The following is a 24,431-nucleotide window of genomic DNA, read 5'->3' as shown; positions in this document are numbered from 1 at the left end:
ATCACACACACACACACACACACACACTCATGCACACACACACATGCACACTCATGCACACACACATGCACACTCAATGCCTTCACCACGTGGGCTTTCTTAGCCTTCACAGTCCCTAATACTACAAAGCCTTTAAAGCTCAACTCAAGTGTCACCTCCTCCGGGAGGCCCTTCTGGGGGCCTGGCTGAAAGTGGCCTCTCCTTCCTTTAGGTCTTGGGTTAGTGTTTGTATGACATACCTTTTCCCATCCTTTTGCATTTGAACCTATCTGTGTCTTTTCATTTAGAGTGGGTTTCTTGCAGGCAGAATACAATTGAATCTTGCAGGGACTCTTGGGTGGCTCAGTTGGTTAAGCGACTGCCTTCAGCTCAGGTCATGATCCCAGGGTCCTGGGATCGAGCCCCGCATCAGGCTCCCAGCTCGGCGGGGAGCCTGCTTCTCCCTCGGACCCCCTCCCCTCTCATGCTGTTTCTCTCTCTCTCTAATAAATAAATAAAAATAAATAAAAAATTTGAGTCTTGCATTTTTAATGCAATCTGACAACCTCTTCTTTTTAATTGGCGTGTATACACCATTTATGTGCTTTCTTTTTTTTTATTGTACCAAAATACACGTACAATTTATCATTTTAACCATTTTTAAGGGTACAGTTCAGTGGCATTAAGTACTTTCACGGTGTTGTGCGACCATCACCACCATCCATTTCCAGAATCATTTCTTTCTTTCTTTTTTTTAAAGATCGTATTTATTTATTTGACAGAGAGAGTGAGCACAAGCAAGGGGACCAGCAAGCAGAGGGAGAGGGGGAGGGAGAAGCAGGCTCCTTGCTGAGCAGGGAGCCTGACGCGGGACTAGATCCCAGGACCCTGGGATCATGACCTGAGCCGAAGGCAGACACCCAACGACTGAGCCACCCAGGCGACCCAGAATCATTTCATATTTCCAAATTGAAACTCTGTCCCCATTAAACACCTGCTCCCCATTTCTCCCTTACCCCCAGGCCCTGGTAACCAGTGTTCTATTCGCTGTCTCTGACTTCGACTATTCTAGGTATCTTATGTAAGTGGGATCACACGATATTTATCCTTATATGTCTGGCTTCTTTCGCTTAGCATAATATCTTTAAGATTCACCCATACTGTGGCGTGTGTCAGAATTTCTTTTTTTAAAGGATGAATAATATTCCATTAATGTATACACCACATTTTGTTTATCCATTCATGCATTGAGGGGCATTTGGGTTGTTTCCAGCTTTTGTTACTGTGAATAATGCTGTCATGAACATGGGTGTACAAATATCTATTCCAGTCCCTGCTTTCAATTCTTTTGGATATACGTGCCGACGGGGTATATCTGGGTCATATGGCAATTCTATGAGTTTCCGAGGAACCACCATACTGTCTCCCATGGCAGCTGCACCCTCTTAACCTTCCCACCAGCAAAGCACAAGGTGCCAATTTCTCCAAATCCCCACTGACACCTGTTACTTTTTGTTTTTTACTTTTCTCTTGTAGTGAATGATGCTGAGCATCTTTTCATGTGCTTATTGGCTATTTGGATATATTCTTGGAAAAGTGTCAATTCAAATCCTTTTTTAAAAAATTTTTATTGACAGAGAGACAGTGAGAGAAGGAACACAAACAGGGGGAGTGGGAGAGGGAGAAGCAGGCTTCCCGCCAAGCAGGGAGCCCCATGCGGGGCTCGATCACAGGACCCTGGGATCATGACCTGAGCCGAAGGCAGACACCTAACGACTGAGCCACCCAGGCGCCCCAGTTCAAATCCTTTTTTAACGTGCTTTTTTTCTTGAAGTATAGTTGACATACAATGTTATATTAGTTTCAGGTTTACATTAGTTTACACAGTGGTTTACACAGTGAATTGACAATTTTATATATTATGCAAGGCTCACCATGATAAGTGTAGTTACCATCTGTTATCATACAACGTTATTACAGTATTATTGATGATACTCCCTGTGCTATACTTTTCATCCTTGTGACTTAATTATTTTATAACTGGAACTTTGTACCTCTTAATCCCCTTTGCCTATTTTGTTCATCCCTACATCTCCTTCCCCTCTGGCAACCACCAGTTTGTTCTCTGTATTCATGAGTCTGTTTCTGTTTTTTCTTTCTTTGTGTGCTTGCTTTGCCCATTTTTATATTGGGTTATTTGCCTTTTTTATTGTTGAATTTTAAGAGTTCTTTATACATTTTGGACACAAGTCCTCTATCAAATACATGATTTGCCAATATTGTCTCCCATCTTGTGGGTTGCCTTTTCACTTCCTTGATGGTGTCCTTTGAAGCACAGAAGTTTTTAATTTTGATGAAATCTAATTTTTTTCTTTTCGTTATTTGTGCTTTTAATTCTGTTAAGTTATAAACCATTGCCTAATCCAAGGTCATTCCTGTGTTTTTTTCCCTAAGAGTTTTATAGTTTTAGCTCTTACATTTAAGTCTATGATTAATTTTGAGTTAATTTCCATATATGGTGTAAGGTAGGGGTCCAACTTCACTCTTTTGCATGTGAAAACCCAGCAGTCCCAGTATCATCTCTTGAAAAGACTATTCTTTTCCCATTGAATGGCCTTGTCTAAAATCAACTGACGGTCAATGTAAGAGCTCTTATTTCTGAATTCTCAGTTCTATTCCATTGATCTCTATGTCTGTCCTAATGCTAGTACCATGCTGTCTTGATTATAGTAGTTTTGAAATTGGAGAATGTGAGTCCTACAACTTTGTTCTTCTTTTTCAAGATTGTTTGGCTCTTCTGGGCCTCTTGACTTCCCACAAAAACTTTAGGGTCAGCTTGTCAATATCTGCAAAAGGCAGCTGAGATTTTTTTTTTTTTTAAGATTTTATTTATTTGACAGAGAGACACAGCGAGAGAGGGAACACAAGCAGGGGAGTGGGAGAGGGAGAAGCAGGCTTCCCGCGGAGCAGGGAGCCCGATGCGGGGCTCGATCTCAGGACCCTGGGATCATGACCTGAGCCGAAGGCAGAGACGCTCAACGACTGAGCCACCCACGAGCCCAGCAGCTGAGATTTTGATAGGGACTAAGTCGAATCAATTTGGATAGTATTGCCATCTTCTGAGTTCGTTTTTGTGGGCAGATTTTCTCCTGGTTATTAATCACATTTCCCCCCCTTCTTTGTATGTATATTAATTTTTTATTGGATGCCAAACATTGTGAACTTTACATTATTAATCTGGATCTTACTGAGTTCTTTTAAAGAGTATTGGACTTTTCCTGGTAATTTAGTTACTTGCGGGTTAGATTTGATCATTTCAAGATGTATTTCAAGCTCTTTTATGGTGGGTCTTGAGTAGCTTTCTTTAAGGGTTGATTTAGGCCCACCTCTATGGCGTGGCCCGTCTGGTTCTCTACTGAATTTTCTGTGTATTCAGTGAGATTTCTCTACTCTGACTGGAGAGAATCTTCTTAGAAAGATTTCTAGTTCTATGTGAGCTCTGGGAATTATTTGTCTTCAGCTCTGCAGTAATTGTTCTTCTCTTGAAATGTGTTCTTGTCCAGTTTTGTGGGGTTTCACCTTATGCCATGTGCAGATTAGTATTCTTCCAAAAGCTTAAGGGGCTCCTTCTACAGGGTTTAGGGCTCTTTTTCTACATAGGTTCCTCCTCTTAAATGTTCTACCTCAGAAATCCTAGCTGCCTTTTGCCTGTCCAAACTCTGGTCTCTGACTCTTTAATCAGTGAGACTGATGGACCCTGTTTGGGCTCCTCTCCCTGCACGCAGCAGGGGATTTACCTCTAGGCAGATGGCAGATGTAGATGACCCGGGTGATGGTAGGGCTCACCTCATCTGCTTCCCTTGTCCCATGGATTACAATCCTGTGCTACCAGTTTTCTAATATCTGAAAGTAGTTGTTTCTTATGTTTGTCCAGTTTCTTAGTTGTCTGTGGCAAAAGGATCATTTTGGTCCACGGAGCAAGTCCTCATGGCCAGAATCAGAAGTCCCTTGCCCTCCTTGGAATACCCCAAGTCCTTTGCCTGTTGCTCTTCCAAGGTTCGTCCCATGTTCCGATTTTATTATAATTGTCAGTGCATGTTTTACCTCCCTCGTTGGACTGTGCCCATCTCAAGAGCAGAAGGCTTGTTTTTGTTTTGTTTTGTTTTGTTTTTTTTAAAGATTTTATTTTTTTATTTATTTGACAGAGAGAGAGAGACAGCTAGAGAGGGAACACAAGCAGGGGGAGTGGGAGAGGGAGAAGCAGGCTACTGGCCGAGCAGGGAGCCCGATGCGGGGCTCGATCCCAGGACCCTGGGATCATGACCTGAGCCAAAGGCAGACGCTTAACGACTGAGCCACCCAGGTGCCCCCAGAAGGCTTGTTTTGTTCACATCTGCATCCCTCCTAGTTGCCTCGCACATGGTAGGCATGTGGTGGGTGTTTGGTCTGCCCTGCCCATCTTCCCTCAGGCCACCTCAAATCACATCCCCACCTTTAGAGGACTGCTCCCCACACTCCAACCAGGTGGTAGTGCCAGAAATGCTGGTCAATGTCCCCTTCCCACTGGGTTCCTCTGATTGGTGCAAGGTTGGCCATGAGACTCGAGGCAGGACATATCAGAGCCCTTCCCTGGGATTTTTCTACCCAGGAAGAGACTTCTTTTCACACTGGAGGCAAAGGTCCAAAGATAGCAACCTGGAGCTCCCTGCAGCCAACATTCCCATCAGAGAGAATGAAGCTGACAGAGAAAGGGAAATGGAGATGAAATGAGGAGAGTAACACACACACACACACACACACGGAGGCAAGGGGACCTGAGTCCTGCCATCCACGCAAAATTGAGCAGCTCAGGTATACCCTTGTGCTTTTTATGAGTTAGTAAAATAAGCCAGTCATTTATTTTATCTTTCTTTGGCTTAATATAGTTCTGTCAATTGCAAATCAAAGGGACCTGACAAGTAAAAGGCATCTTAATACATCTGCTGAATAACCAGAATTAATTCGCATACCTGCCTCATGCTCAAGGCACATGGGGTAGTTTCCAACAAGAAGCAGGCAGATAAAAGAAAAATAGAAGTGGAAAACCAAAAACGTGAAAAGAGAATTGAAAAGAGAGCATGAAGATCAAGATCAAGAACATAAATAAATAAATATGAAGCCCCTATAGTGCTCTCGGCTCTATTTTTTTTTTTTTAAGATTTTATTTATTTATTTGACAAAGAGACAGTGAGAGCAGGAACACAAGCAGGGGGAGTGGGAGAGGGAGAAGCAGGCTTCCCGCCGAGCAAGGAGCCAGATGTGGGGCTCGATCCCAGGACCCTGGGATCATGACCTGAGCCGAAGGCAGACGCTTAACGACTGAGCCACCCAGGCGCCCACTCTTGGCTCTATTAACTGAATATCCTGTCCATCTCTGAGCCTCCCGGCAGCCAAATGGGAGACGTAGTAATTTAGCTCCCTCCCCAAGAAGAAGAGAGCTCCTGTAAGTTCTTCAGGGGAAAGAAACTTTGTCCTAGACTAAAGGAAAAGTTTCAGATGGGGCTCCGTGAGGAGGGACCACGGGTACTGGATACTGAGGCCAACCCCAACCACACTCCAACAGCCAAAGTCTGCAACAAGTCTCCTGTGTCTGGTGCTTGGAGCGGGGGCCTGCGGAGCGAGTAAGGTTGCCAAGTTTAGTCGTTAATTCTGTTAGCTTTGCCTTGAACTTCCAGTGGCTCTCGTTGCAGTTAGTCACTCCTTCCTCTTTGAAACACTCTCTTCACTTGGCTGGGAGCCCTCACTCTCTCCACTTCTTCCCCACTGGCTGCTCTCGTCTGGGCTCCATGGCCATGTCCTCTTGACCTCTCCTGACCTCTAAATGGCAGCAGGCCCAGGTCTCGTCTCCAGACCTCTCCTCTCCTCCCCCTGCCTCTCCCGGCCCCAGCCTTCCAGTGCCTTTCCCGGATGAGAGTCCCTCGTTCCCCGTGATCCTCCTGTCTAATTTCTCCAGCAGTCAGAGAGACCTTTTAAAAACATAAATCAGCTCACATCACTCCCCCTCTCAAAATCCTCTACTTGATGGCTACTTTTACCAGAAAAGGTTCATGGGATATCATTAAAGATTATTTTTGTCTCCCATTGTCCCTCTAAAGCTCATAAGGGAACTTCTCTCTCTGCCCACAAATGAAGTCCTGACCTTCTGTACCATGTTTGCTTACAGTCCTATGATCATCTGAAGTCATCCAGTAAGTTCCGTTAGACTGCCCAGCTTTGTGGGGTGGCCAAGTCTCAAACCTCGATGACATAGTTTCCGCCTCTCCAGCCATTGCGGGCCCCATCTCCCCCGATGATGAGGACAGGGAGAAGTCAGGTTGGCCCCTCTCCCTCCCCTCCTGCTCCCCCAGCTTGAGAACCCTCTGCTGTTGGAGCGCAGGGAGGAAGAAGGAGGGACAAGGTTGCAGAGAGTTCTTCCCTGGTTGGCTCTGGATAAGATAGCCAGTCGCTGGGTGGCAGCTTTTGAACGTGGGCTCTTACAGCTCCTTTCTGGGCCACCTCCTCGACTGTAACTCCTGGAAAGTGGGCAGGGACTCTCTTTTGGCTGGTTCCAGTATTCTTTCGGCTGGCACACACCCACCTCCGTCGGGTGCCCCCTGCCAGATGAGAGAAGCCCTCTGGACAGGACTCCTACTACCTGGCTGCAAGCCAGTTCCCACTGTGGTTCCACAGCCTCTCTGGAAGTCTCATGTGTCCCTGACCCACTGGGCTGCCAGGCTTCAGGGAGCCCCTCCTGAGCTCTCCAGGTAGCTTCCTTAAAGCCCTTCTCCTCAGCCTCGGAGATTAGAAGGCAGTCCCTGGTCCCACTCCCTGAGGGCAGTCTTGGGGCTCCTTTTCCAAATCTATCTCCTCGCAAGGTTTCCCTTTCAGGATCCACTCCATCTCTTTATACTCTTGAGGTGGAGCTGGGGTTTCAGGAGTGGCCAAATGAAGGGGCACCTGGGTGGCTCAGTGAGTTAAGCGTCCGACTCTTGATTTCGGCTCAGGTCGTGATCTCAGGATTGTGAGACTGAGCCCTCTGTTGGGCTCTGTGCTGGACGTAGAGCCTGCTTAAGATTCTTTCTCTCCTTCTCTCTCTGCCCAACCCCCCCAAAAGTGGCAAAATGGGTTTTTCCAATATCCTGTCACTTTCCATCATGTTTAAGACAAATCTAGAGTCCTTCCCATGGCCACCAGGCCCCATGTGATCTGACCCCTGAGCCCCACAAAAGTTTAAAATATCAAATATCAGGGGCACCTGGCTGGCTCAATTGGAAGAGCATGTGACTCTTGATCTCAGGGTTGTGAGTTTGAGCCCCACATCGGGTCTAGAGATTACTTAAATGACTAACTAAATAAAAACTTAAAAAAATTAAAAAATCGAACAATGTTATAAATAATTGGATGTTAGTAAATATAAAGACTTAAATCAAAGTGAATGCCTTTCCAGAGAAATATGAAATGTCAAAGTTGGCACAAAAATATCAAAAATTTCAATAGATCAGTAACCAGTAAAGAAAATTATCATCTGAGACACCAACACAAAAGAGTCCTAAGATGCTTTTACAGGGACATTCTGCAAACTTTCAAGGAACAAATGGTCCTTATCATGTATCAGTTGTTCCAAAAGACAAGGAATGAGAGAAGGCTGCCCAGTTCCTCATATGACTCTCAAACCAGCGAGGGACAGTACCAGAAAAGGGAAGTATAGAGCATTTCGCTCTGAACGCAGATGTTAAACTATGATCTATGACTAAATATAGGAGAATGACCCACCTAGGGGTAGGGAAAGGACTTCTTAAGACATCCAAAACACAAGGGCACCTGGGTGGCTCAGTTAGTTAAGCGACTGCCTTCAGCTCAGGTCGTGATCCCAGAGTCCTGGGATCGAGTCCCACATTGGGCTCCCAGCTCAGCGGGGAGCCTGCTTCTCCCTCTGACCCTCTCCCCTCCTCTCATGCTGTTTTTCTCTCTCTCTCTCAAATAAACAAATAAATAAAATCTTAAAAAAAAAAAAGACATCCAAAACACAAACCTCTATTCAGACATCTATGGATCCAACTACATCAGATTTAAGGATTTCTATTCCACAAAGACCCTCAGAGCTAATATTGACAGATAGATGGTTGCAATCTAGTGAATAAAGAACGCCCGCAGGCCAATAAGGAAAAGACAGGAAACACAGTAGAGAAATGGACAATGAATATAAACAGGCAACTCACAGAAGGTTTGGCTCAATATGGCAAGAAATTGATGACGATGTGGTCAAAGAAGTAATCAATGCGATTTGATTAAAATTACAATGAGACCATTTTATAACCACCAGGTGAGTGAAAATTCATAAAACGAATCCTACCAATGTTTGGTGAGGGTATGGGCAGACAGAAATCTTTGGTCACATTATGGGCCTATAAGTCAGTACAGGCTCTCGAGAGCAACCTGAAATGAGGTATACAGTTCTTCCAAGACTCCGCACTTTCGACCCTTGTTAAATAAGCCACAGATATTCGCGTGCAGGTGTTCAAAGAGAAATGTACAAGGGCAGTGTCCTTTGCGGAAGCAGGAGTCGGGGGCAACCTTGGCCACCATCTTCAGGAGAACGGATTAGTGATGTGGAGTGGACGCAAACTATGGAACACCAGGGCAATACTCAGAATCAAAACATAGCTTTTAAAAACATAGTGTTCAAAGAATAAGGAACAAAAATGAGATTGATAGCATAATACCATTTATATACACTAAAACCACAAATGCATAAAAATGATATTAGATCGTTCCCAAGGATCCATTCATATTTAAGTGGGATGGGAATGGGGATTAAAGATAAAGGAGAACAAAAACAAAATCAAAACCACGAAGTGGCCTTGTATCCATCGATGATCCCTGATCACTGTGAAATAAAGAATGCCATAAACTCAACTCCCTGCTCCCGAGGACTGGAAGAAGAGAAATGTGTGAAGGACACAAGCAGGTGGTTCAGAGAGTAAGCACAATGTCTCATAAAGATATGAAAATGCAGTAATCTTACAGATAATAAAGGGAAAGCAAGTTATAGCAACAATGAGATCACATTTTGTCATCAATCAAATTAACGACTTTCAAAAATTATAATACACCTTTGCTGGGGGGAATGTAAACAGGGTTGGTGGAAATCTACATTGACTGAGCCTTTGGGGGGAGTGATTAGGCATTGTCAAAATGTAAATTGCTTAGAGCCGGCAAGTGTGCTTATAGGAACTTGTCTTGCAGAAATACCCAACGTGCAATGGTGCATTTACAAGGATGTCCCTGCTGCAATGTCTGTAGCAGGGAAGCTAGCGGGAGCCACGTGCGTGTTTGACAGGAGACAAGTTTAGTACATTACGTTGGTCGTGCTGTGACCCCAGTGACGATGGCAAACACCAAGGTGGCTCTGCACTTTCTTACAGGGAACAATGAGCATAACATACTTTTTTTTTTTTTTTTAAGATTTTATTTATTTGACAGAGAGACACAGCGAGAGAGGGAACACAAGCAGGGGGAGTGGGAGAGGGGGAAGCAGGCTTCCCGCTGAGCAGGGAGCCCGATGCGGGGCTTGATCCCAGGACCCCGGGACCATGACCTGAGCCGAAGGCAGATGCTTAACGACTGAGCCACCCAGGCGCCCCGAGCATAACATACTATTAAGGAAAGAATTATGATCTTGGTTTTATTGAAAGATTACACACACACACACTCAGAAGGTATTAGAATGACCCACTGTCTCAGGTCTCAGTTTTTGCATTGAAAGCCAAGCATTCCTAAGCAGGCTCCAGACCCTCTTGCCGGCAGAACGGGAGGCGAACAGAGAGGGCGCCACCAACCCCAGCACCCAACCCTTCCCTGGGGGTGTATAAGAGGACAGAAGGGTAGGGAAAAGAAGCCCGTGGTGGTGGGCTGGGATTCCTCCCTCCTCAGGCTTTGAGAGGGGCTCAGAAAGCTTCATTCCCAGAAATTTGGAAAGATCCGAGGGTTGGAGTCTGACGGTGCCCAAGGAACTGGAAGTGGAAAGGTGACACCCTGGGCAGTCGCTGCCGTCCTGGTGACAGAGCTGCACAGGGAGGGGGCTGCCTATGATCCAAGAGTGAAGCAAGCCTTCCAATCTCCAGGGGCAGAAGACGTGGGGGTAGGGAGCCAGGCCAGGGCCGGCTTGACAGGAGGGGCTGCCCAATGATGATGGGGTGATGGGGACTGTGGGGAGAAAGGCATTCTGGGTGCAGGGAAGCTCCTGATGCCAGAGGTTGTGGCTGAAGTTGGGGTGGGGGGCCAGCTTTGGTTGAAAGTTCCCAGAGGGGTCTCAGGAGCACTCATAAATTGCCCCAAAGAGAAAGCCTCAACATGGGTCCTGCCAGTCCACAGAGTGCCTTCCACTCCTTCTGCTCTCCTTCCTTTCTGAGCTCCACCTCAGGGGAGATATATTTTATTCCCATGTCTGTGTGTTATATTTAAAAAGATGCCAGGGGCGCCTGGGTGGCTCAGTTGGTTAAGCGGCTGCCTTCGGCTCAGGTCATGATCCCAGCGTCCTAGGATTGAGCCCCGCGTCGGGCTCTGTGCTCAGCATGGGGCCTGCTTCTCCCTCTCCCTCTGCCTGCCTGTCTGCCTACTTGTGATCTCTCTCTCTCTCTCTCTGTCAAATAAATAAATAAAAAATCTTAAAAAAAATTAAAATAAATGAAATTAAAAAAAATTTTTTTTAATTAAAAAAAAATGCTGGTGGACATGCCCATCAGTTACTGAAAGATTACGTTGCATTGACATCACCTTATTAAGCAGCTATTAGGTCCCAGTCTGGAAGCCAAAGGAAGGTTCATGAGAGGCAATGACCTGAAAACATTTGTAAATTCTTCCATCGAGGTTTCTGTCTGAGATGCCAGCACACTGCAGTGTGTTTTTGTTCATCCATTCGCTCACAAACTAGTTATCGAGGGTCCCCGATGTGCAGGCTCTGTGCCAGGTGCCGAGGATACAGCTGTGAAAAAACACGAAGACCCTGATCTTAGGGAGCCGAGAGCTGGACAATCCATGGAACAAGGAATCGGATTCAATCAAAGGTGTATTCATTTGCTAGGCCGCCATGACAAAGCACTACAGATGACAGAAGTTTAACCACTAGAAATTTATTTTCTCACTAATATGGAGGCCAGAAGTCCAAGACCAAGATATTGGCAGGTTTGGTTTCTTCTAAGGCCTCTCTCCTTGGCTGGTAAGTGGCCACTGTCCTCTGATGTCCTCACACGGGCTTCCCTCTGTGTGTGTCTGTGTCCTGATCTCCTCTTTTTTTCTTTTTTAAGATTTTATTTATTTATTTGAGAGAGAGAGAGAGAGAGAGAGAGGTTGAGAGAACGAGTAGGGGGAGGGGCAGTGGGAGAGCGGGCTCCCCACAGAGCAAGAAGCCTGATGCGGAACTCGATCCCAGGACCCTGGGTAATGACCTGAGCTGAAGGCAGTCATTGAACTGACTGAGCCACCGAGGTGCCCCTGATCTCCTCTTATAAAGACACCAGTCATGTTGATTAGGGCCACACAGATGACCTCATTTTACCTTAATCTCCTCTTTAAGAACCCTACTCCCAAATACAGTCAGATTCTGAGGTGCTGAGGGTTGGAATGTCAAGTCTGAATCTGGGGGTGGGGGATGCCAGCCCATAGCAGAAGGGGAAGGTGAGAAAGTGACCAGTGCAATGGGAAAAAGCCGAGTGAGAGGGGTCGAGTGTGTGTTTATGGGGCAGGTTGCGGTTCTAAATAGGGTGGTCCGAGTGGGGTCTCTGAAAAGTTGACATTTTTTGAGCGCTACCTTGGAAGAAGGTGAAGGACTGAGCCACACAGATATCCGGGGGCTGAGCATCCAGGGAGAGGGAAGGGCTGGGGCAGAGGTGAGACCATGTCTGATGTGTCCCAGAAAACAGCTAGAAGCAAAGGGGGATGGGCGGGGTGAGCAACGGAGGATGAAGCAGGAGAAGCAGGGGAGAGGGGCCAGGCCCATAGCCCTCATAGGCCATTGCAGGACTTTGGGCTTGAGTTTTCAAGACCACCGCAGGTCACACCCACAAGGAGGCTGCTATCGACAAAAAACAAACAAACGAACAACAGAATCTACCAAAAAAAAGAAAAAAACCACACAGAAAAACAGAACATAGCAAGTGTTGGCAAGGATATAGAAAAATTCGTACCCTTGGGCACTGCTGGTAGGAATGTGAGAAATGGTGGGATCAACTATGGGAAAGAGTGTGATGATCCTTCAAAAAAGTAAACGTAGAATTACCGTTATAACCCAGCACTTGCACTTCAGAGTCCCCGCCCGGGAGAATGGGAAGCAGGCACCCGAAGAGATGTCTGTACGTCCACGTTCATGGCAGGACTGTTCACAGTAGCTGAAAGCTGGAAACAACCCAAATGCCCATCAGCAGATGAACGGATAAACCAAATGTGGTAAATACATTCATGGACTATTATTTGGCTTCAAAAAGGGAACTCTGACCTACGCCGCAACATGGGTGAATCTTGAGGATTTTATACTAAGTGGAAGAAGACAGAAAAGGACAAATGTTATATGATTCCACTTATAGACAGAAAATAGGATGATGACTGCCAGGGACTGGGGAGATGGGGAGTCATTATTTAATGGGTATAGAGTTTCACTTTTTTAAAAGTGGATCTTTTTTTTTAAGATTTTATTTATTCATTTGAGAGAGAGAGAGAGAGAGAGCACAAGCAGAGGGAGAGGCAGAGGGAGAGGGAGAAGCAGACTCCCTGCTGAGCTGGGAGCCCAACGTGGGGCTTGAACCCAGGAGCCAAAGGCAGACACTTAACCATCTGAGCCACCCAGCTTCCCCGAGTTTCATTTTTTTCATAAAAAAATGTTCCGGAGATTGATAGTGGTGAGGGTTGCACAACATTTTGTAAATATAATAATGCCACTGAATGGTACACTTAAAAATGGTTCAAATGGTAAATTTAGATAAGCATTGAGAGTGGTGTGAGCTCAGGTGGGGGGCAGTGTTCCAATTCTGAATACACTTTGACAGGAGGATTAACTGCCGCGTAAGACGGAGAAGAGAAAGAGGAGTCCAGGGTTTGGATCAAGAAGCTGGGAGGATAGATAAGCACTTGGCTAAGATGGGGAGGGCCGTGGGGAAGATGGAGGGCTCAGTTTGGGACCTTGTAACCTTGAGATGCCTATTAGACATCCCGGCAGAGGAGTGGAGCGGAAATTTGATGTCTGGGAGAGAGGGATGGAGTTCCGAGTCAGAGAGAGAGACCAGGAGTACTGAGAACTTTGAGACTCATTTGCAGACAGACAGTATTTCAAAGATGAACCTGGATGAGACCACCGGGACCGTGAATGTGGACACAGAGCCCGCAGGCTGAGCCTGCTCCTGGGAGGGGAGGAGGAGCGAGCAAAGGAGTGGGGAAGGAGCGGCCAGACCAGTAGGAGAATCCAGAGCACGTTGGGTTAGCAATGGGCGGCTGAGGAATATGCAGGAGCGGGTTCAGTGGGCAGAGGGGGTGGCAGGCTGATGGGAGCGGGTCCAAGAGAGAACAGGAAGGGGAGATCGATGTTGGCAAGTCAGGTCAACTCTGTCGGGAGGTTTTGCTGCAAAGGGGAACAAAGGAATGGGGCAGTGCTGGGGAAGGAGAAGTGAGGTCAAGAGAGAAATGACAGTACATTTGTGTTGATAGAAGTGATTTTGAAGAGAGTGGAAAGTGGCCGAGGAGAGAGGGGGCCGATTGCTGGAACCACATCCTTGGCAGGCAATAAGTGAATATATATGAAGTATGGCAAGTGAAGTAGAGTAAGGGCACAGTGCCACTTAGTCTGTCTTTGGCAGGGGACATTTTAGCAGAAACCTGAAGGAAGTGGGGGAGTGAGCCATAGCGATTCTGGAGAGAGAGCATTTCAGGAAGCAGCAGCAGCAGCAAGTGCAAAGGCCCTGAGGTGGGTCTGACTGGTATGCTAAAGGAACAGTGTGGTTGGATCAGAGTGAGTGATGGGGGCAGGGATGGCACCTGCAGAGAGGTGGGGCAGACAGATCAAGCAGGACCTAGGAGGCCATGGGACTTTGGCTTTTACCCTATGAGAGATGGGATCCATTTGAGAGTTTTGAACAAAGGCATGACAGACTCTGGTCTTAACAGGATCATTCTGGCTGCTGAGTACAGAATAGAATTGGGCAAGAGCAGAAGCCAAGTGAAGGGGCCATTGCAGTGACCCAGATGAGAGCCAGTGTGGGTCTGGGGGAGCACGTTCCTGGTGGAGGTGGGGGGAAGTGGCTGGATTCTGCATGAATTCTGAAGGTGGTACCAGCAGGGTTTGCTAGTGCATGGGGTGTGGAGTGTGAGAGAGAGGAATCCAGGATGCCGCTGGGGTTTTGGTCTGAGCGACGGGAAGGATGGATGTGACCTTGACTGAGATGGGGAGCGTCTTACTTTCAACATGCCAAGTCAAGATGCTCCTCATCATCCAAGTGGCGTGTTGAACGGCTGGTGGATAGGAGTCTGGACTTTATGGGAGAAGTCAGGGCTGATATATATAAACTTGGGGGCGGGGGGAAGGCGAAGGACGGCTTGTGTCAGACCGGATGAGCTCCCGTGAGAAGTGAGAGTGGCTAGAGAAGAAAAGAGGTCTGCACGCACCTCATGAAAATATTAACCTGAGAGACCCAGACCTGCCCTCTGCCTAGGAAGGAAGTGGCCCAGAGTTTGTCCGAGAAATCAGCTGGGCTGGGGTCTGAGAGCAGATGAGAGTCTACAGAAACAAAACTCTGGGGAAAACACACCTGTAGGGCATCTGCTGCGATCTGCTTCCATTACTGGTCTCACTGGGGCTACACTGTTGGCTAAGGAGGAACAGCTCCTCCATAGCAGTTAGGATGAGCCGTTGGAATGTTCTATGTGGACCTGTATCTATGAACTGATTCAATCCTCACTGTGACCCCAGGAGGTAGATGCCATTATAACCAGCCTAACGCTGCCCAAGAGGACACAGAGGCACAAGTGGAACTGGAATTTGAACCCCAGCGCCTCCTCCGTTCTCTTAACCATTACGGGCTGCGACCTCCCAGGAACGGTCCATTATTGTTAGCAGTAATAATAACAAACATTTATCCAGTGCACTGCCTTTATGATTTCATTTAATCCTTCCAACAAACCTATGGGATGGGCCCACGATTTCCAGTTTTGCAGAGGGGAGAGGTGACTTGCCCAAGGTCACAGAGCTGGTGAGTGGCCAAGCCAGGCCTCCAGCCCTGCCACCCGGTCTCTAGGGCCTTGGCTTGCCCCACATCCCTATGCTGCTGGTTACACTGGTCAGCCCTGGGCGTCCCATGGGGATTTACCAAGTCAAGGCATTTTGGTGATGCTTAGAAGTTTGGGGTAAGATTTAAATGCTCTGACTCCGTCCAGGGCCTCCTCTGGGCCCTGGTTGCCTGCTGCCTCTTTCCTGGGCATGGTGGTCAACTTCCTGGCCTTTCTTGCCCTGTTAGGACCTGGGAGGCCAAGCGAGAGTTCAGCTTGACTTCTGTGAGGCCTCCACTGGGGCTGGGGCTGGGGCAGCCCAGGAGGCAGGTGGAGGGAGAAGGCCCACCTCGGGCACCACCCGGCCATCTTCCTAGGGTGTAAGGACCCTTCCAAATGGTCAAGTCTTGAGGTCCCTTGCACAGATAGGTGGGGAAACACAGGCCAAGTGAGGACAGGGGACTTCCACCAGGTCAATGAAGAGTCCCGCAGAGGCAGGGCTTGGCCCTGACCCTTGGGACTCCCAGCCCTGGACTATTCCTCAGCCTCCTGCTGAACTTCCTCCCCCACCACCCCCCGGAAGGAAATCGGCCCCACATACCCTGGCTGACCCTCCCTGGCCTGCTTTTTGCCAGAGCCCTTGAGGCTGGCTGAGAACTGGTTGCCATAGAGATGGTGGGGCGGGCAGTTCCAAGGCTGGCAGATGGGGGTGGGGGACGGGGCAGGACACCAATATGCGAAACACCCACCAACAGCTGAGCAGGACTACTTCTGGGAGACCAGGGCAGGACGTGAGGCTCCAGGCTCCAGGGAGGACCATCGGGCTGCTCAAGTTTCTGTCAGGCATCTCCCAGGCTGAGCAGGTGAGGGAAGCCCTGTGGGGGCACTTCCAACTGCCTGGAGGCAGGCAGGCTGCCTGCGGGCATGGAGGCCAGGGCTGCGGGAGGTGCTGGAGACTGGAGCTGAGGCCCAGGTGAGAGACAGGAAGGCCCAAGGCCGGCAGGGACCATAGGGAGGCCACAAGGGTTCGGGGTGAAGATGAGGAATTCACCCAGAGATGACTCCCAGGCTTCCAGTGGAGCGATGTGGGGAACACTGCAGAAGGATGAGGGTTTCGGGAAAGATAATGAGTTTCCTCTACCTTGACTTAGCAAGTCCAGGGCCCCATGGGGCATTCAGAAGAGCTGTCCGGGGACCCAGAGGCAGCATCGTACAATGGTGACAAATCTAGGCTCTGGGGACAGACTCAACATGTTCAGATCCTGACTCCACTTACTGGCTGGGTGACCTTAGTCAAGGGATGTCACCTCTCTGAGCCTCAGTGTTCTCATCTGCTATGAGATGAGATCTCATAGGGATAACAGTGGAATATAGGGTCCTTGGGAAAGTTAAATGAGTTGATGCGTGAAAATCCCAAGCACCCAGCAGGTACTCAGTAAGCAGCATCTTTGAATATTAAAAATTGAGGTACTGATCAGTCGGTTTTAGTGGTAACAAGTCAGTTTTAGGGGGCCAGCCAGGGTGCGCAGAAGAGGAGGGTCCCCTGGGGGAGGTGTGGGGTGGTCCAGGAGGCTGCTCAGAGCTAGGCCTCCTCCATTGTCTTCACCCAGGGGAGGACTGGGAGTGGCAATGGCGTGACTCTGGCCCAGCAGCCGAGGTCTCGGAGCGCAGGGCAGATGGCAAGGAAGGACCGGAGGCCCCAGGTCCGGAACAAGAAAGGGCATGGCTCTGCTGAAGCTGAAGAGTAAGCAGCTGTGTGCCAGGCTGGGTGGGATGCTGGGTATCAGGCCCGACTGCAGGCCAGCGCCCTGACCTTGACCCCTGCTCCCTGTCCTCTCTTCCTCAGTCTCATCCCCTCTTCTCCTCGGAAACCCTCCTTCCCCTTCCAGTGGGCCTGGGAGAGCTTCACCACTGATAGCTGGGCTCTGCATCAGCCTAGCTCCTTCTCGGCCCCTGGCTACCAAGCCATGCCTTTGCCCCAAGCAGTCCTCAAGTATAAGGCCAGGTGCAAGTCCACAGCCACCCTCCCAGAGGCCCATGGCTTCTGCTGGAAGACAGAGGTGCCAAACCTGGAGAGGAGCCAGCAGCTCAGGGCCTGTGGCTTCATCCCCATCTCTCCTGGCAAAAGGGAGAGCCAAGAACTGGAGGCACTCAGTGAGTGTGACCTCCAGCCACCTGGGAAGAGGTCAGGATCAGGATACGAGTCCGAGGAAGGCACTGAGCTGGAAGCCCTGGGTGCTGAGGAGACAGAGAGGGGTATGGGCCCTGGGGAACTGCCCCACCTCCTTGGGAGGGGGTCGATCTTAGAAGAGGAGCCGTTTGCAGAGGTGACAGAGGAGGCTGAGGAGGGGGAGCACAGGGCCCCCCATAGAAGGAGGGCTGGTTCTCAAAGAAAGGGGCAGAATTTTGGCGAGGAGGCTTCCAATGAGGGTGACCTGCAGTGCAAGCGGAACAGCTCCAGCTCCAACCTCAGAGGATCACAGAGGAGGAAGTCAAGGGCCAAGGAGCTGGAGGGGCCGTGGGACCTGGAGAAGCTGCAGAGGCACTTACAGCAAGACTTGGACTGTGGTGAGTGTGGGCTATCAATGCCTGGGTCCCCAGGAAACCACACAGTTGGGAAGAGAGGTTAAGCTGGGAAGACAGGATTGTGCTGTGCTCCAGGTGCTGGGCAGGATTGCCCAATGGGCTGGGATGGGGGCTACTCTCTGACTTGTCCCACTGTGGATAGGCCCTGAAAAGCAGCCCTGGAAGGCTTTGCAGGCTACTGTCCAGGCCTCCAATCGGAGTGGGAAGACCTATGCCTTGGGAGATGAAGAGACTTTCCTGTTTGCCAACTTTCCTAACCGTACCTTCCACAAACGACAGGAGGCCACAAGGTAAGGTGGAAGAAAAAGGAGGATGGGAATAAAGGGCTGGGAGTAGAGAAGGAGCCAGTTCTCCAGAGACACTGAATCATTCATCCTCTCATTCATTCCTTCATTTATCCATTCTCTAATCTTCTGGGCATCCAATCTTCTGTGGATCCATCCATCCATCTACCCACTCATCCATCCATCCATCCATCCATCCATCCATCCATCCATCCACACACCTTCCCACCCATTCACCCATCTATCCATCCACCTATCTGTCCATCAACCCATCTGTCCATCCACACATTCACTCATCCATCCACCCATCCATCTACCCACCCATCCATCCATCTCTGTCTGCTTGGCCGGGTGTCTATTGCACAAGCCACTTTTCAATCATTTCCCATCTTCTATTCATCCATTAATCTATTAACTAAATGAATAATGCAACATATGTTGAATATCTACTCATGGGTGCTTAGGATGTAAAGATAAAAAGACTTGAACCCAGCCCTAAGAAAGTCAAGGTCTGCTGGAAAAGGAGACAGATGGGCAAGACAGCAATGAGGGCAGTAGAGTTAGATGACTGCTATACTTAGGGCTTGAATGAAAGACAATGAGAGCAGAGGGGGAAGCCTGGGAAGGGGCACTGTTGCACTGTCTAGATAAGGGCCTGAACTAGCTGGCCACGTGAATGGAGATGGGGATCCATTTAAGAGATATTTGGGGGTTGGCTCAGCAGGTCTTGGTGACTAGTTAGAAGTGGCAGGTGAGAATCCATTTCAGCGTTCTAATAGCACCCCTCAATTCTTACTCTGTCATCCCCTGCTTACTTCCCATGCTTCCCAGTCCACTTGGAACAAAGCCCAGATTTCTCGGTAAGGAGGCTCCTATCTCCTACACCAGCCAGTCAGAAGGGCCAGAATGCCCCATGCTTTACCTCTCCCAGGACTGCTCCTCTCCCTCATTCACCCAGCTAACTCAATGCATCTTTCAACTTCCAAGTCAGGCGCCCTCCAGGAAGCTCTCCCCTGTGCTTGCCTCTGCCATAGCTCTTGCCACCCGGCCTTGCACTGGGGTGCCAGGCTGCCTGTCTCTCCCTGTGTACAGGCTTAGAGCTCCCTGAGGAAGGTGCCAGATCTTATTGGACACGGCCTCCCTGGTGCCCTACAAGGGACGTGGCACCCAGTTGGTGCTCAAGAAATATGTGCTGAGTGAACGAGTGCATCTACCCTTTAATTTGCCCAACCATGATTGGATTATGCATGAATTCACCAACACTGAGTTTCTGTTTATGTGAAGCACTGTTCTAGGGGCTGGGGATACACTGGTGGTGAAGAGAGGGGTAAGGAACCCTGCTCTCATGAGGCTTACAGTCTATGTGGGATGAAGGATAATTAATAAAGAAATGAACAAAATGTATAGCTAGAAATGGAAAATACCTGGGAGGTAGAAAGGGGTGGTCAGGGAGTCTCTCTCTGACATCTGAGCAAGGACCTCATGGACAAGGAACTGGCCATCAGAGCTAGGGGAAGAACATTCCAGGTGGAGCTAGGTGTTGTCTACTCAACCATCCACACCATTCATCCACCCCTTCATCCATCCATTGATCCCCTCACTATTTTGTTTCTGTTTCCCATCCATTCATCTATCTGTCTGTCCCTCCATCCAAAAGGCATGAACCTAGTTCCTACCGGAGATGGGGGGCAGAGAGAACAAGATCTGGCCCTTGCCCTCAGGAGAGCTGCTTTGCCAGGGGAAGTTAGCCATACGGGTGAGGGCACAGGGGCACTAAGCCCCACAGGGCTGACGATGTTCAGAGTTGGGGCACACAGCTGGCTAGAGTGAGAGGAGGCTTCCAGGAAGAGTAGGAAAAGGCCTTGAGGTGGGCCTGAGGGCCAAGCCCCAGATACAGCCCTCATCACATCAGACTTCCATGACAAACCCCATCCCCCAGGCCTGATCCCTCCCTCGGGCCCCCATACTCCTCTCCCTGCCCCTGGCCTCCATGAGACTGCTGCCCCCCGCCCCAACCCCAGACTTCTCCCACCCTCTTCTTTCCCTCTTCCTACCCAAGAAGCCTGCTGCAGGCCTGGGAGCGGCAGCAGCAGGAGGAGCGGCAGCAGGCCGAGCTGCGGAGGGCCAGGGAGCAGCGGGTCCAGCAGCAGGTGGCTCGCTGCCTGGCGGCCTATGCACCCAGAGGGAGCCGGGGGCCGGCGGCCACCCAGCGCAAGCTGGAGGAGCTGAGGTAGGAAGCCTGGGCTGGGGAGGGCCCGGTGGGGAGAGGGCAGGGAAGGCAGTGCAAGATGTCAGATGTCAGAGGAAGGACAAAGGAGACCTGGCTCTCACCTTCCCTCAGGGCTGAGTCTCCACAGCCATCCTACAGCCCTGGCAGGTGGGCTGGCCCACTTGGCCGCACTTTACAGATGAAGACACTGAGGCATGTGAGGAGAAGGGGCTGAGCCAAGGTCACCCAGTTAACGATAACAATCCTGCAGCTGTCAGAAGCTCACAGTTAAAATGGTCTACATGCGTTACCACACGCTCAAATCCTGTTTTTCTGATTTCAAAAGCCAGGCATGCTTATTATCAAAATGTAGATATTACTGAAATCATTCCCTGAGCACAGAAACAGTACCTGTGATCTCACTCCTGGGCACAGCCATTGTTTGCTATCAGGTGAAGAGTCATCTGTTTATTCTCTTCCTATATGCTGACCATTAAAAAGAAACAGGCAAACGTGTATTTAAAAGCAAATTTTTTTTAGACTCATATAACAGGCCCATGAAGTGGGCATTATCATCAGTCCCATAATTTGACAGAGGAGGAAACAGAGCTCAGAGAGCTCAAATAATTTGCCAAAGGTCACAAGTGAGCTACAAAACTAGGATTCCAGTTTGGGCAGCCGTTTAGCCACCCTGCTACCCCATCTCCCAAGTGCTCGAATACCCAATCTGTAGATAAAGTGTGCCAGGGTCTTCCCCCAAAAGCCCCACCTAGTGAAACAGGTAACACAAATAAATATGATCACCAGGGCCGTGGACACTGAGCACCTACTGGGTGCATTGGCAGCAGGGCTGCCCTTTCCACATCTCATCTCCTTTCATCCTGGGAGAAGGGCTAGGTCAAGGTTGAGTGGAGCACTGCGAAGAGACCAGAGAGTCTCTGCCCCGCAGCGGAGCCATCAAGGACTCAACAGAGTTCCGATCACCCACTCTTTGAGGCTCAGGCTTATCATCCCCAATTTTGAAGATGAGAAAACCAGGGCTCTTAAGAAGTCAAGGGTGTTTTAAAGGAATCCTTGGCCAGGGATCAGGCAGATGCCTTCTCCTTGCCAGACCTCTCAAGTTCATTGTTTGTGTGTTTATTTTTTCAATAAGGCAGGAAGCGTAAGGTTCAGAACTCCACATGACAGATGTCCATGAGAGGAGTCTTTCACACACACCTCTTTTATTTTCTACTTGAGAGCAGATGTTTTCCATGGGGGTCTCTCAGCCCTTACATCCTGTGACTTTTGCTATCTCTGAGCTGCAAAGGCTCTGCCCTGCACAGGAGGGGCGGGTTCAAGAGAGGTCACCCTGTGGTAGGGAGGCTATGTGCCTTCCTTTTCCTCCCAGACGTTGGACAGGGCTGACATCCAGTCCCAAGCTTCCTTTCTGCTTGGGGCTCCAAGACATGGACTTCCTCTCAATTCTAACAAACAGCATCAAGAACCAAGAAGGAAAAATATGCATGACATCATAGGCAAGACAGAGACTGAATGCCAGCTCATTCCCCACCCCCGCCTTTTGTAACTGCTGAAATTACCTCATGAATGCTGAAGACTCCGTTTTGCAATAACTTCTGTGCCTGGCCATGAGTTTCCAAGTTCATCTCTCATTTGTGAATGGAGGAAGGTTCCTTCCTGGCACATAGCCAAGGGTCCTGGCCCGACAAGGCAGTGTTTTTCCGAGGGGCCCCTGCATGTTTGCTAGAGGTCCCAACACGAGTCTTTGAGTCTTGTCTCTCCTCCCCTCCTGTTCTGTGTGTGAGTGCTGCCAACACGCCCCGAGACCTCTCTTCCATGCTTCACGGGATTCCTGGTCCCGTGTGGCCAGAGGGCCCCTCTTGCTGCTTGGATATTCGGCTTGATGAGCAGACACATTTCAGAAAAGCACACAAACCAGGTTTTTGTAAATGGATGTGTGCTTTCCCCGTGGAACCCTGATCTTTTCAGGAAGTGTTCTTTCATTTGCAACCTAATTCTTTTGTTCCTTCATCCCATTTTCTAAGTTGTGTGCTTATAAGAACGACAGAGAATGGTGACAAACTTGTCTAAACCCTGCCATAGTGCAAAGAAAACTGAACCCAGAGCGGGGTCTTGCCCAAAGCCATGGTCAACAGCCCCGGCTTCTCCCTCACAGGTGCAGTGTGAGAGGGCGCAGGGGTGTAAACGCAAGGAGGGGAGAAATTGTGCGAGCAGAAACCCAGTTGCTCTGAAGCCAGTGCTGGCCCCTCTCCCTTGGGGGTGGCTGGGAGGCTTGAGGAGCCCTGGCTGCACGGCCTGCGGACCTGGACTCAGGGCTCAGTCTCTCACTTCCCAGCTGTGCGACCTTGGCCCAGTCCCTCAACCCTCCTGGGCCTCAGGCTCATCATGGGTAAAATGGAGCAAATAATTTCCACCCCACTGACCTCAGGAGGAATCCAGGGCGAGAGGATGGGAATGAAATGGCTTTGCAAGGTAAGGGTGGGGAGGATGTTGAGTCCTCAGTGAGGATGAGTGGACTCAAGAGTGGGGATGGGTTGTGTTCATGGTTAGCTGCCCAGAGGCCCATCTCCCTGCAGGCGCCAGGAGCGACAGCGCTTTGCTCAGTATCAGGCAGAGCTGCAGGGCATCCAGCACAGGGTGCAGGCCCGGCCCTACCTGTTCCAGCAGGCCATGCAGGTGAGGGCTAGCACCTGGACAAGCATGCCCCTTCCCTGAGAACAGCGCTTCTCATTGGAGGAGTGGGTAGGGATGTAAGGTGAGAGGGGCCCCCTTGGATGGGGCCCCGGGCCACTGCCCATCTGGACGCCCTGGGACCCCCTCAGTAATCCCAGCACCATTTGTCCTCAGCAGCCTTGGTGCAGAGCAGGAACGCTTCTCTCTCCTCAGGTCAATGCCCGGCTCACAGTGACCCGGCGCTTCTCCCAGGTGCTGTCAGCACTGGGACTGGATGAGGAACAGCTACTGGCTGAGGCAGGAAAGGGGGACACAGAGGGCACCTCCAGGAAACCCAGGTGAGGCCATCTAGCTAGCCAAAGAGCTGGCTCTGCCCAGCTACAGGGAGAAGGGGTGCCATTGTCAGTACTCTGGGCCCCACAGGGTCTCCCCCAGCTGTCTCCCTGCCCACCTCCAGCCTGGACTGGACATCCAGGGAAAAGCTGAGAAAACTTGTGGGCAACCGTGCTGATCCGCCCTGAATCTACGCTTCAGTCCTGGCCTGGTCCACTCCCTTGGCCTGAAGGGCTCTGTCTAGCTCTAGGGGTCAGTAAGTCCTTCCCCAGGCCCTGTCCTCCATGTCACCCGAGGAAGGCAGGACCAGGGTTATGTTCCCCAGATCCCAATAAAGAAACTAAGGACCTGAGGGGCAGGGGCTTTGCTTGAAGATACAGGAGCAATTAAGCCACAGAGGCAGTCTAGGAATCTATGGCCAGCTGAATGGCCACACACCAAGCCCCTGTTACGGGGTGGTGTCACACAAATCACCCCCGGGATACTGTCCCTTATGCTTTAGAACAACCTGGTGCACAGCAGGGATTGTGAGGCTCATTCATAAGGAAACTGAGGCTTGAGGAGGGGAAATCACTTGCTCAGAGTCCACACAGCATAGGAGCCAGATTTGAACCCACATTGTCAATCACGGCCTTTCCTCTCCTAAAGCCCAGGTCTCCTTGGGCATGGGGGTGGGGAGCTAGAGCCCATGGTGTCTATCTGTGTCTCCGTCTTTAAGGAGCCACAGGTCAATGGGCCTGAGAATGGAGCACTCTTCTGAGAGCCCTGCAAAGACAGAACGCATTGAAAGCCAGCCTGATAGGCACTCCACTCCAAGCCCAAACCAAGAGTCCCGCCCCTAAGAAAACAATTAAATGCTTTATGGAAAATACAGCGTGTAATTTCTGGTGCTGCTGGGAAGAGGCTGCAGGCTGGGAGTAGGAGGTAAGCAGGTGGCAGCAGGCTTAGCTTGTCCCATCACCCAGGAACGCTGCTTGTGAAGCTGCTCCTGAGTGGGTCACCTCACAGAGCCACAACCACAACTGCTCCACTCCCCACCCCCGTTTCCAGCATACTTCCTGGGTCCTAGGAATTCATGG

At 49.8% G+C, this 24,431-nt stretch overlaps 1 protein-coding gene across 1 annotated transcript in view; it reads left to right on the top strand.

Annotated features, from left to right (window-relative positions):
• Window positions 1-24,194, top strand: part of LOC110576194 (testis specific 10 interacting protein) — a 31,300-nt gene extending 7,106 nt beyond the window's left edge. The window contains exons 2-9 of the mRNA XM_021685263.2: window positions 15,972-16,109; window positions 16,857-16,990; window positions 17,093-17,814; window positions 17,975-18,122; window positions 20,176-20,346; window positions 22,923-23,022; window positions 23,233-23,357; window positions 24,071-24,194. Of these exons, the coding sequence (XP_021540938.2) occupies window positions 15,972-16,109; window positions 16,857-16,990; window positions 17,093-17,814; window positions 17,975-18,122; window positions 20,176-20,346; window positions 22,923-23,022; window positions 23,233-23,357; window positions 24,071-24,194 (1,662 nt within the window). The remainder of the gene's footprint in view (window positions 1-15,971; window positions 16,110-16,856; window positions 16,991-17,092; window positions 17,815-17,974; window positions 18,123-20,175; window positions 20,347-22,922; window positions 23,023-23,232; window positions 23,358-24,070) is intronic.
• The last annotated feature ends 237 nt before the right edge of the window (window positions 24,195-24,431 follow it).

The sequence above is a fragment of the Neomonachus schauinslandi genome, chromosome 11 (genome assembly GCF_002201575.2).
Source record: "Neomonachus schauinslandi chromosome 11, ASM220157v2, whole genome shotgun sequence".
Classification (NCBI taxonomy): Eukaryota; Metazoa; Chordata; class Mammalia; order Carnivora; family Phocidae; genus Neomonachus; species Neomonachus schauinslandi.
The sequence above is the reverse complement of the archived record's forward strand: the minus strand, read 5'-3'. Positions and strand labels throughout refer to the sequence as shown.